A 17,673-nucleotide genomic window follows, 5' to 3' on the forward strand; every position below is an offset into this window, starting at 1 on the left:
AGAGGAATGGGTCTCAAGGTGGGGAAATATATTGGAAATTAGATGACAAAGGACACTTAGTTGAAAAAGTGAATTGATTTATGCAGTGATTTCAGACTGAAAGGATGTGGTGTGGGGAGGAATGGGTGATGAGGAAAAAGCTTGCTGTCCATCTCAAGCCCATAATCACTTGTGCAGTTGATAATCTTGTGTGCAAAATGAAATTTTCTGTCCAGCGAAATTCATCTCTTTTCCTATAGAGACATTTTTGCTGCTGAAGGGGAAGTAAAATACACTTTGTCCACATGCAGATCTTTGTATAACCTGATGAAATCACCTGTTTTGCTTTTGTTGTTGTTCTTGTTTATTTGTTTGCTTGCTTGCTTTTTGTTTCTGTTTTTATATCCAGGTAACTATAAACAGCTTTTACTTTTAATGTTATTAAACTCCATCAAATGTTTTTTTATGCAGTAATGGAGAATTAGGAGAGCCCTCCAGTGGCCAAGCAAAAGAAATCACACTATGGCAGTGAGCCAAACAAGTCTAGAAACTAGGTAGAGAAATACGTGCTACATGTTTCAGAGGCAGTAAATGGTAAAATAGTACAGTTGCTTCAGTTAGGGGTGACTTATTTTTTGCTTACACTCGTGCACTTGATCCAGAAGTATTCCATAGCACCTGATCAGTTCTCTGTCTATGCCTGCATGAGATGGTATGTCTTTATTCATCATTTCTGTCCAGGAGTGGTTATTTGAACGAAGGGGAAAATACTTTAGGGATAAACTAATAGGTTCTATATTTAATAACTTTGTACAGGAAATGAAAATGATGAGAACTGGGTCCTCACTTAAGTAATTCTTGGTACTGAGATTACAATAGCTGCAGAAAAATCTCTTCACAAAACAAGCAAAAAGAAATAATTATTATTTCTTCATTAAATAGCTCCCAGAGGCAAAGTTGTGATGACCAGGTGCTTGTTGCATGCAATATTGCTATAAATGGTAATTCTGATGATTTTGTTAGCTGGAGAAAAGCTGCTGAGAAAAACAAAGTCTTTTCCAGACATCAGTCCACATAGTTTGACATCTAGTTATGATAATTGCCAGTTAGAAACATCATGAATAGCTGCTCTAGTTGGAGGTAGATTTTGAAAGGTTAATGAAGAGATTTGATGAGTCCATGAGAGAAGGAGCACTCGCTTAGCAATACAACAATAAGTTATGTTCTCTTTGCAATTGAGTGTGAAAGAATGACAAAATGTTTAATCAGAATGTTACATGTTTTCCTAAAACTCTTCCGTTAATATTCATTGGGCTCGGGTGTGCAGTTTACCAAATACAAAACAGATTAACACATCATGGGAAAAGAAATCCAGTTGTGCTGTCAAATAGATTGGAAATGCCACACTTCTCAGGATTGTTTTTTCTGCACCTATTTTGAAAATATCCATCATATTTTCAGTTATTTATTTTACTTGATGACAGTTAAATGTATATTACATCTATGCTAAAATGCATCTATTTTAATGTTGGCCCTTCTTTCAGTCTTCAGCTGTTACACATTGAATTCCTGGGGACTGATCCTTGGCTTTTGTAAAAATCCAGTGTAACCAGTACTGATGTAACCATCTATAGACTAAGCTCTCTATCTAAACACCTAATTAAGAATAGAAAAACATTATTTGTTATGCTCTAAACTGTATTCCAAGGTTAATTCTTTCTGTGTAAGTTCTGACCCACCAAATGGACAGAGTCAGGTTATAGGTGGCTCCAAACATATGTTTTAGAATGAAAAGCTGTATACAAAATCAGTAAAACCCAATGGAAAATATCATAGCTGAACAAACACATGTGCCTTTCAACCAAAGCAGCCTTCAAATCCTAGTTCAACAAACAACCTCTCTTTACTAAGTCACTCAAGTGCCCCCATAATTCCTGAAGTCACTGAAAATTAAGTGTGGGTTTAAAGTTAAGCAGTGTTTAAACACCAGAGCTCAACAATGAAACTGTCTTTGTACATCAAGGAAACAGCCTTTACTGAAAATGTCCTCTCATGATGGACATGTATAGAAAACAAAACAAAACAAAAACAAACAAACAAACAAAAGTAGTGGTAAGCATAATGCATATTTTTAGTATTTCAGTGTGTTACCATAATATGAGCAGGGCATTTTTAATACACACAGGTTCAAGCTATATATGCCCCGAATGATCTTAAAGTATTTTTTTCAATTGCACAATGTGCAACAAGTGAATGGGATCACACCAACTACTTTTTTTTTTTTTTTCAGAAACTCTTGTATATGAGCATGAGTATGTGTGTGTAGAGCAGAGTTCTAACCCTCTCTTGGGCTACATCCTACAAAGTAGAACATCTAAGAATTAGGAATTTGAAGAAAGTATTTGTCTCAAAATAAAATGAATCATCTTTTTCTGATAGTAGCCATCTCCCTGTTGACTGTAAGAGAGCCTAGATACCTTGCTTTGTCTACACACCCAAATTTTGGATGGCTGAAATTAGGTGAGATGAATCCTTCTGCTGTCATGGACCTCTCAAATACCCAGCCTACAACTATGCATGGCCTGAGTTACCCTACGGTTACAGAATCAAAAATGCTGGCTTAAGATTAAAGGGTACTGAGTCTAGTTAAGGGCAAGATCTAAGGGAGGTGGATGGATTTGTTATCCTGGGAGGTATCCAAAATTATGTAGCTAGCAAGAGTCACTGATTTCAAGCAGAAGCACAAACCAATGCTACAGACGCAGGTAATGTTCTTACATCTATTTCATTTTTTCTGGGGCTGCAATCTCATACAGTAGCAGTTAGAAAGAGCTTCTCAAATCACAAATTAGGCAGTCGTTAGGTTCCTTCTCCTCAGTTATCACAATCCAATACTAAGTTACTAAATTACTGTCGTAATACCAATATTACAATAATTCACGTTTCATGTCTAATCATTCCACCTTCTACCTAGCGGGACTGGAGCTATCTGTTACAGAATGATGCTCTTGAGAAGTACTGTCTCACTTTCTGAAGTTGGCATGACTGCTCACTACTTCTGCTTAATTTCCAGGCATTTCCTCGGCGGCTAGCTGACTGTCCTGGAATCCTTATAATAACTAGCTGGCTTGCATAGGGATACAAATCTATTTTACACAGTGTTTTACTGATATCCTCTTACACATAGCTACATTCAGTTTAAAGCATGCAATCTCTAAACATAACGATATGTGGCTGACATTGTGACTTTCCTACCATATCAGGAATTTTTTTCTCATCTTTATTCTTTATGTGTTATATTTAAGCTGTTTTTGTTTGACCTCCCATTAAATAATAAGCCCAGGCTTGTGGGATTACAGTTGCCAAACATTCCAGTGAGACTGGGTGCTGGAGGCCAGTGGGGAATGGGTCAGCAACATTTTGGCCTGTGTTCTTGGCATCTGGAGTGGGACTCCCTTGACTAAATGCAGACATCTACATCAGCCCTAGTTGCTATATATTCCACTTTCAGGCAGCAGACATCTACTTGGGAGATTGGATGGATCTGAGGGCAAAATCAATCTCATCCTAAAGCAGATGACTTCAATAGATCAGGTGAATTGCATTACCAAAGTTTCTATTTCTTTCCCTTGGCTGCGAATTAAACCCAGGTTAATTGGCTCCTCTGGAGACACCTGCACTGGAGACACCTAAAGAGATGTGACACGAAACCATTCCTGAGTTTTTGTCCTTCATTACCTGGTGACCTTTGTGTAACTTTGAACAAACTACTATACTGTGCTGTTTTGTTTGGTTTTCTTCTTTTCTACATTTGTAGCATTTAAAAGAGTAAAGACTCTTTCTCCTTATGTTTTCATACAGAGACCATTGGAGGAAGGTCCTGGTGTTTCTTTAGAATATCAAAATACTATCAGGAGTATTGCTGGGAATTTCTATGTAACAATGCTTCTGAAATACTGTATGTGTAGCAGTTATAAAGTCTTCAAATGCCAGTCCAATTAAACTTTTACTACCTTTGTAAAGCTATTAAATACCACTAGCTCTACGTTATGGAGGAGAAAACAGAAGCACAACCAGCCTCCAAGACTGTCTGCAGATCACCCACTGCTTGTTTGCTTTCCAGCAGAACCAATTCAAAATTAGATTTAATTGTAGACTTTGGGGAAGACAGTTGGAGACAATACAGGTTTCTGTTCAACTGGAAAGTCTTCCTGGGAAGTGTAAGACTTTTTCCACAGGTGGAAGATGTATTAGTTGGTATATGTAGACAGCTCTTAGCAAACCCAATAACATATTCCAGCTTTTTGATTTCTTTATTCCTAGGACACAGACTAATTTTCTTCTCCTTTCCACAGCCTATTATTTTTACTAGGTCAGATTAGATTCTTCTTGTGGCTTTCTGGCGCTATCTTGCCTGGCAACTTAGTTGATATATTACAGGCTGTTTTTTAAACATAGCTTCCTCAAGAACAAGATATTTTTGGTTTGCACTTTGTCATTCTCCTCCTGGACACTCTGGCTAATTTCACTCAGAATTAAGAGAGAGGCTGAGCTCCTGCTTATGTGAGCTGCAAAGAGGACACCCTCTCTCTGAGAGAGTGTTATAAGCTTGACAATTTAATGAAGAGGGATAAAAATGGCAGAAAAGCTTCATTTACTCTCAAGTCTTCTTCTGCTACTCTTTGTATTTTAGGACGTTTCCCACATTTATTAAGGATTCAGTTTAGGTAGCCCAAAGATTGAAAATCTTTTACACATGGTAAAGCCTAAGCAATGAAAGATGCTCCCTAGTGGCATGCTGATGGTGGGCTTCACCCCTTTTATGGAAGGTCAATACTAGGAGACCAAATGGCCTATAAGCAAATTTACTATCTGAGGCTCAATCTAGTTGCATAGATACAGGTGTCCCATGCCATTTAAAATGCCTGAGGACAAATTGTCTGGCCTTCAAATTCTGCTTCATAAGGATGGTTCTTCCCTAGGCTCTGTGTTTATGTGCCAGCCTCATATAACAATCTTGGATGAGATAGAGTATCTTAAATGGTTCTGGACATCCGTTTTTGGATACTCAAATCAAACTGTAAATCTTCCTTGGCTATAACAGCAGCATATGAAAGGCAGAGAGTCAAAGCCACCTACATCTGAAAACTGGCAACTAAGTAGTGTTTAAAGCTGTTAGACTTCTGCCTTCCATGCATGGGTTGGGCAGAGGTGCATAGAGGATTATGTGAGCCACTAGTCCAGGGTCTCAAAGCCAGACTGATGATGCTTCTCAAAACCAGGCAAATCTGAATTGAATGATTTAAAACTGTAAGTTACAATACGGTAATTACAATGCTTTTTCCTGTGCAGTGAAGGCAAGACCCATAATGTAAAAGGTTTATTCTCTTACTGCGTATGTTAAGGTTGCTTAGGGTACTCTATAACTAGATCGTGAAAATCTTAAGCAGGTTGGTGGGCTACATCATTTTTGGAAGCAACTGATTTTAGCCATTATCAGAGATGGGATGCTGGGCAACATGATCCATGGTGATCATATGCTCTATCTCATACTTTGCATTCTGAGCTATATGATACTTCAAAGTCAGTTATCATGCATAGTGTCTGTGTATTTTCAGAGGAAATGGGGTATTGACTTCTGAGCATTTTATTACTTTCCACCTTTTCTTTCTGTGCTTCCTCTCAACTCAAGACTTATGGGATGACTACTCAGAACTTCCTAGCATGAACTGAAAAACAATCACAATGAAACAGAGTGGGAGGCGGGGAGAGCAAAAGCTTGATTGGCACAGCCTGAATTATGCCACAAGAAATCTTGTTGCCTAGTGTATTGCATGGAGAGCAGGGCAAGACCCCTGATTCTATACATATTTGGCAATGGTCCCATTGTACTTGATGGAAGCGAAGTGGAACTAGTAAGACACATTGTCATTGCCATCATCCATCATTTATTCAGATGTGACCTGACCTTTTTTTTTTTTTTTTTTTAACTTGCTTACTCCATAAACAGAGAACTTGGACATTGTAAGGCATATATATACATATATATCTACATATATACAATAGGTCATTTGTGTTCTTAAATATCTGTGAAACACCGACCCTGAATTTGACCTTGTATAAAATCACAGTTATTCTGAAATGAATGTTTTTGTGCTCTCATATGGTAGATGATATTTTGCACATTCATCCAAAACACCTCACTTTAAAAAATAACATTGGCAGTTTATGAGTGTGTCAAGGTTGGTTCCTTTGTGTGTTCTTCTAATCTCCCTGCAATGTCTCATCATTTGTCTCATGTAACATGATTCACTTGTACAGGTTTTATAGCTGTAGAGAATGACAAGTGTATTAATGTGCTAGAAGAAATATATTAATGTGTAGCTAGAAGCCATTTATTATTTATGCTGTTGGAATCTTTTTATACTCACAGTAAATATTTTCCAACATCAATGAAGCTGCAGAGATTCATCACCACAAATCTGCATTTTTGATTTTTGTCTTTGCTTGCTACAGTCATAGTTCATTTCCAACAAAAAAGAACGTCTCCTTTTTCTAACAAATAAGCCTATCAACTGAAATGAAGATCTGTATTTATATATGTCTGATATTCCTCTCTGCATACAGTAACTTACAACAGTGCTCATTTTGTGTACACCTCAAGTACATGTGGCAAGGACCAGATTTTGATTAGAAGAGTTGTACTCAATTTGAGAAGTGGTTTTCTTAGCAGCCTACTCCTCTAGCAGAGTATAATTCATTCTGAGAAGCCATAGCACAGCGTGGCACAGAAGTTAGCCATATATGAATTTCTAGGGTACTTCTTGAGGTGTACTGTCTGTAAAGATCTTTAAGTTGCTGTCAATCTCTTTTGCTGCTTGAATGGCTTAGCTCCACGATTGGTGACTGTCCTGTTCACACTCCAAAAAACTGCCATTTTTATAATTCCTGGAACAAGAAGGAAAAATAAATACTTTACCAGGTTATGGTCATGTTGTTGCTGCATTTGAATGTGCAGTCACATCAGTTTTACAGTGTATGTTGAGAAGAAGGATCTTCAGGTTTATGGTCCAGAAGCCCCTCTGATAAATTAATGCTTTCCTTTAAGGTATATGATTTTTCATTCTTTACCCAGATGGACAGTCCCACTTATTTTGAAATTAGATGATGGAAGGCCATTGCTTAATTAAGGATTATTGGAGACATTTTTCAAGCAGAAAAGGGGAAGGTGAGAAAAGGCTTCTTCTCATGCCGTTAGAAACCTTCCTTCCTCATATTTAAAGGGATTTAAAAACAAAAGTGTAGACGTAGACAAATGCAAAGGTAGACACTAAAGCTCTAATTACAACAGCTGAGATGTATGAGGAATTAGTTGATGACCCTGCATTTCTACCATCAGCTTTAGTTCTGCTTCTTGATTGTCCTCTAGGGATTTAAACACCTAATTTCTACAAATAAGAAATGTATTTCTTATTCCTCCTCTTTCTTCTCTTTCTTTTTTTTTCTCTCTGCCTGCTATTTTCCATCAAAACCAGGGTAGGAAAACATTTCTTTGAGATTCTCCCGACTCTTTTCTTCACTGAAAATGTGATAGCCATCACAAAGTGTTTGTGGCATTTCACATGGACCTACATTAACTCCAAAAGTGTTGGACAGCAGACTCGACCAGAAGGCCCTGTACTTGCCCTGCAGGCAACAGCAAATCAAATATTTGGGTATGCAGCTTCTTGCTCACCTCACACTACAGAAGAAGATCTATGACTATGTTAACAGAACAATTAACAGTATCAGATGACAAGTATGGATTTGGATTTTACTTAGATTAAAACAGAAGACCTAAATAGACAATACTCTGGAGAGTGATGCTATGATACCTCCATATTGGTAAGGTAACTACATATAAGTTACTGGAAGTAAGATAGGATTATTGGTGTAACCAGGTGGTTTGATGAACAACATGCATTTCTTGTCCTAAGCTTTGTGTTGCCAACAGAAAAGAGGGGTGACTATTGTGCCTGGAAAGCTTTTATTGATGTGAAAGAGCTCTTCACATCAATGAGTAGGGAAATGGGTGATAAAACAGTCATAGGAAAAAAAGGAAGGCTGGATGAAGTATAATGGGCTCTTCTGTTTCAGAACAAGGGAACTAAGGAGAGAAATGACTTTTAAAATTATTTTTATTAACCCCTTCTTGGGTATTGAAATATACAGCAGTCATCTGGCATTGTAGAGGTCAAGTGTCTGGGGTGAAAAGGTCCCTCCAGTAGGCATGACCAAGGAGCAGTCAGCTGGTTTCAGAGGTACCCCCAGCCCACAAAAAATGATATATTGGCTGCATAGGGTGGAGTTTTGGTGCTGCTGCTTGAATGGCACAATGTTATCCTTGTTGGTCACTGCTGGTGGGGCAAACTGAAAGACATCCTGTACCTATGGGTACAGTGGTGCAAGAGCTGGCATACAAAGATTGATACTGCCGGATCATATTGTATCCCAGACTTGGGCAGAGCTCCTTCCTGTTCCGGAGGAGCTGTAGGTTACTTTCCAGTCTCTCTTCATGTGTTTATACATTTATTTGCCCATCACATTCACTTCCATAATCTGGACTATTCAGATGTTCTGATATAGATCGCATCTATGTCAGATGCAATGCATCTTGCATCTCCCACAAGCAAACCAACGAACACCGCTGCATAGGAACAAGTTCACTTTTAATTTGACAAAGTTTTTCTGCCTGCCAAGTGCAATTATTAGCTTTCTTTGGTTATTCAGTACTTCTTAAAGCAGATCTCTGTTACCTAGAGCCTAGCAAGATGTGGTTGCTTTTTATTCGTATCGAATGCATCTCACAGAGGGGTACAGCATCAGCAGAGTATCGACAGTGTCAGTAGCTATAATACTTCTGTCAATCTTGTGTTCAGTTGGATTTGCTGCTTTTATAAGGAGCAACATTTTCACCTTGAATGACTCAAATTGACAGTCAAGATTTAAATGGATCCAGCCAAAGGGAAACTTTGACGAAGAAGTTAATTGTACCCAGGGAAAGTTACAAAAGGAGCTCTGCATGAAGAGACTGTGGCTGAACTGAGAAGAGATTAACAAATGATGGTGCAGGTTTGTGGACTGAGGAACAACAAATTATTTTCCACATCCAGATTTACTCACAGAGAATATTTTCACCACCTCTATAATTATTTTTGAGGTTTGTTGCTGTTAAATGTATGTAATACAGTAGCATTACCTGTGCTGTATATACTGTTTCTGATTTTCTAAATGGAACCAAATTGAAAGTATGGAAAGGAGAATCATTTTAGGATGACGATTTTCTAGCTCTTCTCACTTAAACAAAGAAACTGTTTTCTTCATTCTTGGAAAATATTTAGTTTAATTCAGGACTGTTGTTTTGGGTGTTAACTACTATAAAGAACAGTTCTGAAATTAAATCCAGCTCAGTCTTTGTCTTTGTACTATTGGAACCATTTCCCAAGTATTTCTGCAAGAAAATACAGGGCAGCATTTAGAAAAGTGAAACATTAATCAAATTTATAAGTAACTCCTTTTTTGAAACTGTCTTTCTTTCAGTAATTTATAAAATGATGTGTTCCTCCAAAAATTCATGGAAGTTTAGTGCCCAAATCCTCCAGCTGGGTTTATGGTTCCACTGTGGAAGTTGCTCCACAAATAGTGAGTAAATAGACAGGGCAGACAGGAGATGAAAAATAGAGACCGTGGCCCAAGCATAGTGATTTTGTCTTGTGTAAAGACAGCAGAAGGAAAAAAAAAATCCTGTCAGCATCCTGGATAAGTGCCCTACTCACTGACCAGTTGTGCATCAATTGAAATGGCCACTGAGCTCACTGATGCCACTGGGCACTTACAAACGCTGTCCTCCAGGAAGAACTCACAGCCATCACTAAGAAGGACTCTTGAAGAAAAAAGAAAAAGAAAAAAAAAAAAAAGTAAAAAAAAATCTGAACTTAACTGCTCCATTAGGAAAGTGAAGTAACTTAAAGTGAACACTTGAAGATACTTTGAGGGACAGACTTCTGTGAGTTGCTTGGAGGGTTAGAGCACCCTTTATACCTCTCACTTTAAAGTTCCAGAAATAGGGTTTCTCCTCAAAGCTCTGCTTTAAGACAACCAGCACGTTGGTGGTGGCCATGTTGTGTGAATGATACTGAATAAATTTTCTTTCCTGCTTTTGGGGATTAGAGATGCGTGGGACAAAGAGATCTGGAGGTGTTGACAAAGGTCAGTTTGCTGAAATGCAGATTGCTCAGAAAGGATTGCAATTTTGGGAACATTCACTTGGGAAGGAGATCGTGGCTCCAGACAGAGAAGCAAAGAGATTCGTTCACTTACGTCAGAACATTGTGCTGCCTCGATAGCTAGGGCATTTGTTAATTTGTGTTTTTTGCATATTTAAAAAAAAAATATTCATCCCAAAACTTGATGACTCTTTTGCCCTCTCATATTGCAAACTATAAAAATGAGCAAAAATCTTCAGGTTCGCAGATGGCAAAATAGTTTTCTGTCTAGTTCTCTCATTGGTGCACGTTGATAATTTATTTGCCCTTCTAACCCATGTTTTCCCCCTTTCTTTGGATAGCAAGCTTCTTTCTGTCTTTGAAGGGTGAAGAATGAAGCCTTTCAATCTTAAATATGAGTAAAGGGAAAGTCCAGACCATTGCAGGATGGGAGATGGATGTTATTAGAAGTCCTAGGCCATTGCTTTGAAGTCAGTATAACACCACGTCTGATCTAAAGTTGTGAACACAAACTGCAACCAGGAGTCCACTGCTGAATCTCTTTTTTTTATGCCAAAGTTTCTTTGTTTTCCTTGTATTTTGTTTCTGCATCTCTGCCACTACTATATATACTTATTGTGCATTTCTCCCTTACACGTCAGTTTTCTATTTGCTTCCTAAGATCCTTCTGAATCCATGGAGCTACATGGCAAGAAATGACTTTTTTTTTTTCCTTAAAAATTTCCCTACATCCTAATGTAGCAAATAAAAAATAAAAAATAATTAAAAAAAAAAAAAAAAAGGCTTCCTAGGTCTAAGCTGCTCTTCAGCATGTTCCAAAGTGCAGAATTTCACTCAGTTTTCATTGTACTGAGATCTGATTTCCCTAAAGGTGACCACCTTTCTGAGCATCTCCACCCAAACTCATCCCTTCCCTTCCCCAGACCCTTTTCATCCTGCTCCCCAGGGACCTCAGGTCCTCAAGCCCCTTGCTTCCCTCCCTCCCCACATGATGGGCTCCTCACCCAGGAAGATTTTCTTGCCACCTGGCTCAGTCTGAGTGCTCATCCTTTGACCTACTGGCTCCCCCCATCACTGGAAAACAAGGGTGTTCTCTTTTCTTCTTTGACCCCTGAGTGGTCCACTTTGATCCAGAGCTCTACTCTGCCCCCAGTGCCTTGCCCTGCCCAGTTGCCCCTCCCACGCTGCCTGCACAAGGGGCAGAAGGAAGAGTTGCCCCTGCCTTGCTTCTCCCAGCCCTTCTCTCACTCTCCCCACTCTGGTTGTCACCCCAGATTCCTCTCTCTGATGCCTCCCGTCTCTCAGACCATCTCCCCCATCCCAGCTGTTAATCTTGCCTCTTTCTCCAGGCCTGCTCAGGATGCACTATTCCACTTACTGGACGAAGTCCCTTCTCCCCCCTCTCTGTCCACACATCCCTGCTCATCCTCCGTTCCATGCGGTGCAGACAGTAACTGCGCTGCTTTCCAAAAAGCCCAAGGAGTTTTATTAGTCTGATGGCTTTTCCTTTTCTCCCTGGCTCGAATTCGCACAGAGTATTCTTGCAGAAGTGTTCTTCACCGGAGCTAACAATAAAACTCTGCGTGTGTGCGCGCGAGAGAGGAAGAGGGAGAGGAGAGGGAGGGAGAGAAAGCAATACAACGGTCTGGCAACGTGAGGCGGCATTGGAGAGCTGCTAGACCAGGGAAGCCGGCTAAGAGACACGAGCCCCTTACTCTGGGCTCAGTGTGATCCCATTGGTTCCCGAGCTGCTGTTTTAAAGCAAAGAAGAGCCTGAAGGATTGAACTGCACAGCCAGACGCAGACTCTCAGCCAAGTTGTCAGCACTCTGGGAGGGAGAGAGGCTCACACACACGAGATCGCAGGGTGTCCGCAGCTTGATGCTTGCTTCTTTCCAAAAAGGAAGAAAGGAGAGGGAACAAAAAACAGAGAAGGGGGGAAGGAGCCTGATCCAGCCCAGCAGCCCCAGGGGGAAATAATGGATGTGACCATATCTCAGTTCATCTTAGAAGAATTTGATGTCAACTGCAGCCTCCTGGATTTACAAGAGACTGTTTTAGAGAGTTTCTCTATCTCTTTCCTGGGCTTTCATGGTAGGAATCATTACCTAGCACAGGGCTCAGAGAAGCTTTTTGAGTGCTAAGATTGGGTTTGCTTTGTGATGCAAAGTGTGTCGCTTTTGTGCTTTCTCAACTGCTTCTTTTTCCCTTTCTCTCTCTGTCTCTCTTTTTTTTTTTTTTTTTTTTTTTTTTCCAATGCAAAAGGTCCGTACTGCAATGCCACCACTGATCAGATCGGGACCTGCTGGCCCAGAGCCTCAGCGGGGAAACTAGTAGAGAGACCCTGCCCGGAGTTCTTCAATGGGATCAAATACAACACCACGAGTAAGTACAAACTCTTTTTCTTCTCCCGCAAATCTGGTTTTGAGAAGGCACCTAGGGAGATCCAAATGATCTTTTCATTGAAAAAAAAAAAAAAAAAAAAAAAAGTGCTTTCCTGGGAATTAACATTTCCTTCACATTCCAGCCTGTATATTCAAAATTTCTGCCTGGAATGTTGCAGATTTCTCAGAAGCACAGACTTCTGAACACGGATTCTTATTTTCCTCAGTGTGTTTAGGTAGATTGGGCAAAAATGCTCTCATCAGTCTAAGGAGGGTATACTGTGCTAGCTGGTTGTCAGGGTGTTTATGTGTAGATATATATGTGCCTGAATGTATGTTTTACTGTAGCTGTGCTTGAGCTGTTTGGATTAAAGATGCTCTGGCTTGCAAAGTGTTTAGTCCTAACACTTAAGAACTGTGTTCGACTTCCCGTTTGAGGGGCTGTTTCTGCAAATAGGGACAAACTGGGCTGGAAGTTTATATCTAACAAACAGGAGGCTGAGGTCTGGAAGCTGTTTAGTAACTTCATTGGCAGTTTTTTTAGGAGGCTGGGGTGGCTGCATCATTAGTGCAAGAGAAATGGCAGAGGATATTATGATGCAGATAAAATTCAGAGCAAGGGAGTATGGGGCTCCTTAGAAATCTCTTGGAACTGATGCTCGAGTCTTAGAGGTAAACAATCACGATGACTCACTAAGAATTTATTATTCAGGCTGTCGGACCCAGGCACTCATTTCCTTTCCCTTATCTGTCAATATTGTTCGGACCTTTCATTAAGAGGTTTTCATGTATTAGCTCCAGGTATGTGTATCCCACTTGTTTGTCACTCATTTTTCCAGCTACTTAGGGTGCTTTAGACTGGGGTCATTTCATTCTGTGTTTCACTCCTAACTGTTGTTCAGGTGTTGGTAATCTAATTTTGTGTAGTGTTAATTTCATGGGCTAGCAGTAAAAGCATGACCCTGTCATCTTCAACTTTATTTTTTAACCGTGGAAAGTGAATTACCTCTTTCCCCAGCTCCAAGCGTCAAAGGTCAGATAACTAGACAAAAGTTCTGTGTATGTGCTATGTAACAAAACCCCCTTCCGGATTTGTTCTTAGGGACCAGCTTCTGTCATCCTCGTCTTTGAGCAAAGTACAGAAGTTACCTCAGAGAACTGCATGATCATCCTCAAATCCTATATTCTCTGACCTATGGTCTTTGCAATAAAATAGGTGGGAAGGGGTGAAGGGCTGGGTTGTGCTGTCTTCAATTCTAGCAAATAGTCCACTACCTTTCCAGTCTCAGATGAGACAAAAAAAAAATAAAAAATTCTGAGAATTAAGGACAGCTTAGACAAGAGCATGTGTATCAGAATGGACCCTAAAAGAACAGCCGTAGAAAAGGTATATCAAAGAAGAACGGGTATTTTTTTACCATTTCCTTTTTTTGGTGGGGGATGTCACTGCCTTATTTTCATATTTGCAAAAAGAAAGAATGAAGGGGGAAAAAAAAAAAGGAGAGAAATGCATTATGGATGATTCTTTATTTATGTCATAAATACACTGGAGAGAATTTAAATGATTTTCCTGTGCATGGAAGGAAAAAAATCTTTAATACCCCAGTGTATTTTTATGAACTCTGTTAATGCTTTCAGTAGTTCATCACTGACCTGATTTAAAGTTCTTCCCTGATTCCCTCCTTCTCAGCGATGGCTAATTCTTGTATTACAGTGCTAATAAATCTTCTTAAATTCATTATTCTTAAAACAGTGACATGTTAATTTAAATTAAAAAAATCCTGATGAAGTGGGTTTGTAGTAGTAGTAGTTGTTGTTGTTTTGTTTTGATTTGATTTCAGGGGCAATTTTTTTGTTACAGCCTGAGAAGATGGGCATGTTTTTCCTTTGAATATAAAATGTGAATATGCACATTGAGAAAATGTATGGCTGCAATATTGACTCGTAGTACATACTGGTGCCCAGATGCAGTAGTGTGTGTTGCTTGCAATAGAAAACTAAACTACATTCTAGCTACTGGGTTGCAATTGATCTTATTTCTTCCATGTGGGTAGCTCTTCCAAGCTGTAGCAAAGCAAAAGAACAGAAGGACTGTACCAAGATTTGAGACAACTTGTAAAATCAATAGCCTCTTGGGTACTGGTAGTACCAGGTAAATAAGGCTTGGAGAAGCAGTAGGACAGCAAGTTAAGATTTGAAGAGGTGAAATCTCTTTGGTGATCTGAAAGACTTGCCAACTAGTACATGTAGAATATATCCAGAGTTTGGGAGGCCAAATACCAATACATGGTCTGACTGCTTTTACTTGCATGGTTTCACCAAGTTAGCTTGTTGAATGACCAGCAGTCCATTGTAGCAGGACTCAGTGTGCTAAAAACCTAGACTGTGCACCTTGTGCTGGTAATAAAAACAGCACAGACAGCTGATTAAAACAAAAAAAGGGAAACAGCTTGAGAATTTCAGAGGTGAATAACACAGGTGTAAAGTCAAGGCTTGGTCAGGAGACGGATTGGAATAGGGTGAGATTTCTGCCTTGGAAAGGTAGTGTATCTTTGTCCTTTTTTTTTTTTTCATTTTGTTGGAGTAAAGAGAGAAATGATTGTGTATTACATTGTACTGAATTGTTTTTTGAGAGGCAATTCAGACAAGTTTAGAAAAAGCAATGCGTAATGCCGCTTTTCTACTAAGGGTTTATCCGGTTCTGGTCTGTAATTCAGCTGATGGTGATACTGTAAGGAATCCTGTATTTGAGAGCTGTTGCCTGTGAGGAACTGTAACATATTTTTAGTTTTGCTTTCTATGGTCGTTAGTATACTTCTCATGCTAATGAAGATATAGTGAATTTTTTTAGAAATGAAGACCTCAAGGATTCAAAGTTTGTACCAATGTTGTAAAAGTAGCTCATCATTTGGAGGGCATGAACCCAGCAGAGTTCATCACAGACAAAACCTTTTGCATTGTAGACACCAGAAAATCTGGTCTTGTAAGTGCCTAAACTTATGAAAATCTTATACCAGCCTCAATCGAGCTCAACACACTGCTCCAGAACAAACCAGCCTCCCTCACTTCTGGTCTTCAAGGGGCGATTTCTTTTCCTTGCCATAGTTTCTGTGCATGTAGCGTATGGAATTCAAGACAAAGCAGCAGGTCTCAACAACACAGATCAACTCACCAAAGGCTTTGCATGGACCTCCCCCTTGCTTGGTATCTGTTTTAGCAATTATTACGCTTTGACCATCACTCCAGTTCAGAAACCCTGAGTCCTCAGATATGGAATGCTGTCAAACCCTGCAACATGCCAGTAGAATTTCAGCAAAGGGTACTTGAGTTAAAAATAAATAAATAAATAAATAAATAAATAAGATCTGGTGCATTTAAAAAATAATAATAAAATAAATCCTGCTTGCAATTATAAAATAAACTATTTGCATAAAATATTTCCATTTTAACTGCAGAAAAAAAATTCCTGCGGTGTTGTGCTTGTGTGTCTGTGTTTCTGTGTGTCCCTTGGGAACTACAGAGTGACTCAGATAAGTTTCAGCTGGATTGGTAAAACAAAGTCTGTCAGTCTGTGCGTATTTTTCATCTCTGACACTTTGTTATTTTGTGTTTGTTTGTTTTTTTTCTCCCCTCTTTTTTTGAGAAACAAAGTCATACTGACAAATCAAGATCTGGTTACTGTGCTGTATGACTTGTGAATGCAGGCAAAATGCTCTTTGACCATGGAACCGAAAATGATGCCATCCATTTACAACTTCGCTTTTGGCAGCAAAGCTCTTGTATTAAACTCAAAGGAAAAACAAAACAACGAGGGGAAAAAAAAAAAAAAAAAAAAAAAAAAAAAGGGAAAAATGTATGTGTTGGTGCAGTGTGTGGCTGTGCACTTGTCTCTGTTCAGGATCTATATTTAGCTAAAGATGACAGTATCATTGCTGCCCTCTAGATGTGTTTATGCTTTGACAGTGTGAAGCTTTTATTTGTGTTTTAGAAAACAGATTAATTCACTTATTAGGGTATCCTCAAGCTTGATTAATTCATCAGATGGGCAGTAATGAGACTCTTCACTGCTTGCAAAAAAAGGGTGGTTGTACTTAGAGCGTTACAGGCTTAAGTATATCTACTTTAGTTCTTCCTTTTCATTGCGAATTGCCTTTTGAAATGGGGAATTCCAGATGTTCATTCAATAGACAATAAGTGCTGATTCCCATAGCCTTGGCTGCCTGGTTGGGGTTTGTCTACAACAGCCTATGCAGGGCAGGGGTATTCGGTTGTGAGACACGTCCACAAGGGCTGGTTGGCTTGGTTTGCAGTGGTTGCAGGCAGGAGGTGGAAGCACTGGAAGGCTTCTGGGTTGAAGATGAAGATACAAATCTCTGTGTTTACAGGCAGGTATCCACAGCTAAGTAGCTAAACTCTGATACAAGTTAGTGGAGCGCTGTTCACTCCAGGGGATGAAGCCTGGAGAGTTATTCAGCTTAATGTAATTGGGCAGATCAACTCAGTAGTCCATGCAGAATATCTCTTGCCATTTGATATGTCCAGAAGCATCTTGCCTGGTGCCTATCTCCTGTTTCATAGGGTCCAGGGCTTTTGTAGGTTTGTGTTTCATCTTCCAAGCCACATAGGCATTGCAGGTACTCTAAGAAAAATGATATGATGCCTGCATATGGGCAGCTGAATTCATCCCTGGGTGTTTGTTAAGCTGAACTGAACCCACACCTGAGGACTGACATTAGGAGGTCAGCCTGCTTTTGTGATCAAAGTGGACAAAAGGTCTCTATAGCTCTGGATCTCTCTGTAAATCCATATCTCTTTTGGTACAGGAAAGCTCTTTGACTGAGATAGCCACTTCAGATAAGTGTTTTGGGTATTGCACAAAGCATCCTCGTTTTCTCCAGGGACTACGGTGCAGAAAATAGGCACATAAGCACTGCCAACCTCGCATCGATGGGGATTTGGTCCCTCCTTGACTACCCCTTGTTCCAAGGGTATGTACACCACCTTTTCCTTGCTAGCCCTACAACCAGATGCCTTGTTGACAACGGT

At 39.6% G+C, this 17,673-nt stretch overlaps 1 protein-coding gene across 4 annotated transcripts in view; it reads left to right on the top strand.

Annotated features, from left to right (window-relative positions):
* CRHR2 (corticotropin releasing hormone receptor 2) overlaps window positions 1-17,673 on the top strand; it is a 158,010-nt gene that overhangs the window by 37,009 nt on the left and 103,328 nt on the right. The window contains exons 1-2 of one of the 4 annotated variants that reach the window (XM_084509366.1): window positions 11,873-12,337; window positions 12,509-12,628. The exons of 1 other annotated variant lie outside the window; for it this stretch is intronic. In XM_084509366.1, the coding sequence (XP_084365492.1) occupies window positions 12,223-12,337; window positions 12,509-12,628 (235 nt within the window). In that variant the 5' untranslated portion in view covers window positions 11,873-12,222. Of the gene's footprint in view, window positions 1-11,872; window positions 12,338-12,508; window positions 12,629-17,673 lie in introns of those variants that run through there. 2 more of the 4 variants (XM_084509365.1, XM_084509369.1) reach the window with 2 other exon arrangements.

This window comes from Aythya ferina (assembly GCF_964211825.1).
Source record: "Aythya ferina genome assembly, chromosome: 2".
Taxonomy (NCBI): domain Eukaryota; kingdom Metazoa; phylum Chordata; class Aves; order Anseriformes; family Anatidae; genus Aythya; species Aythya ferina.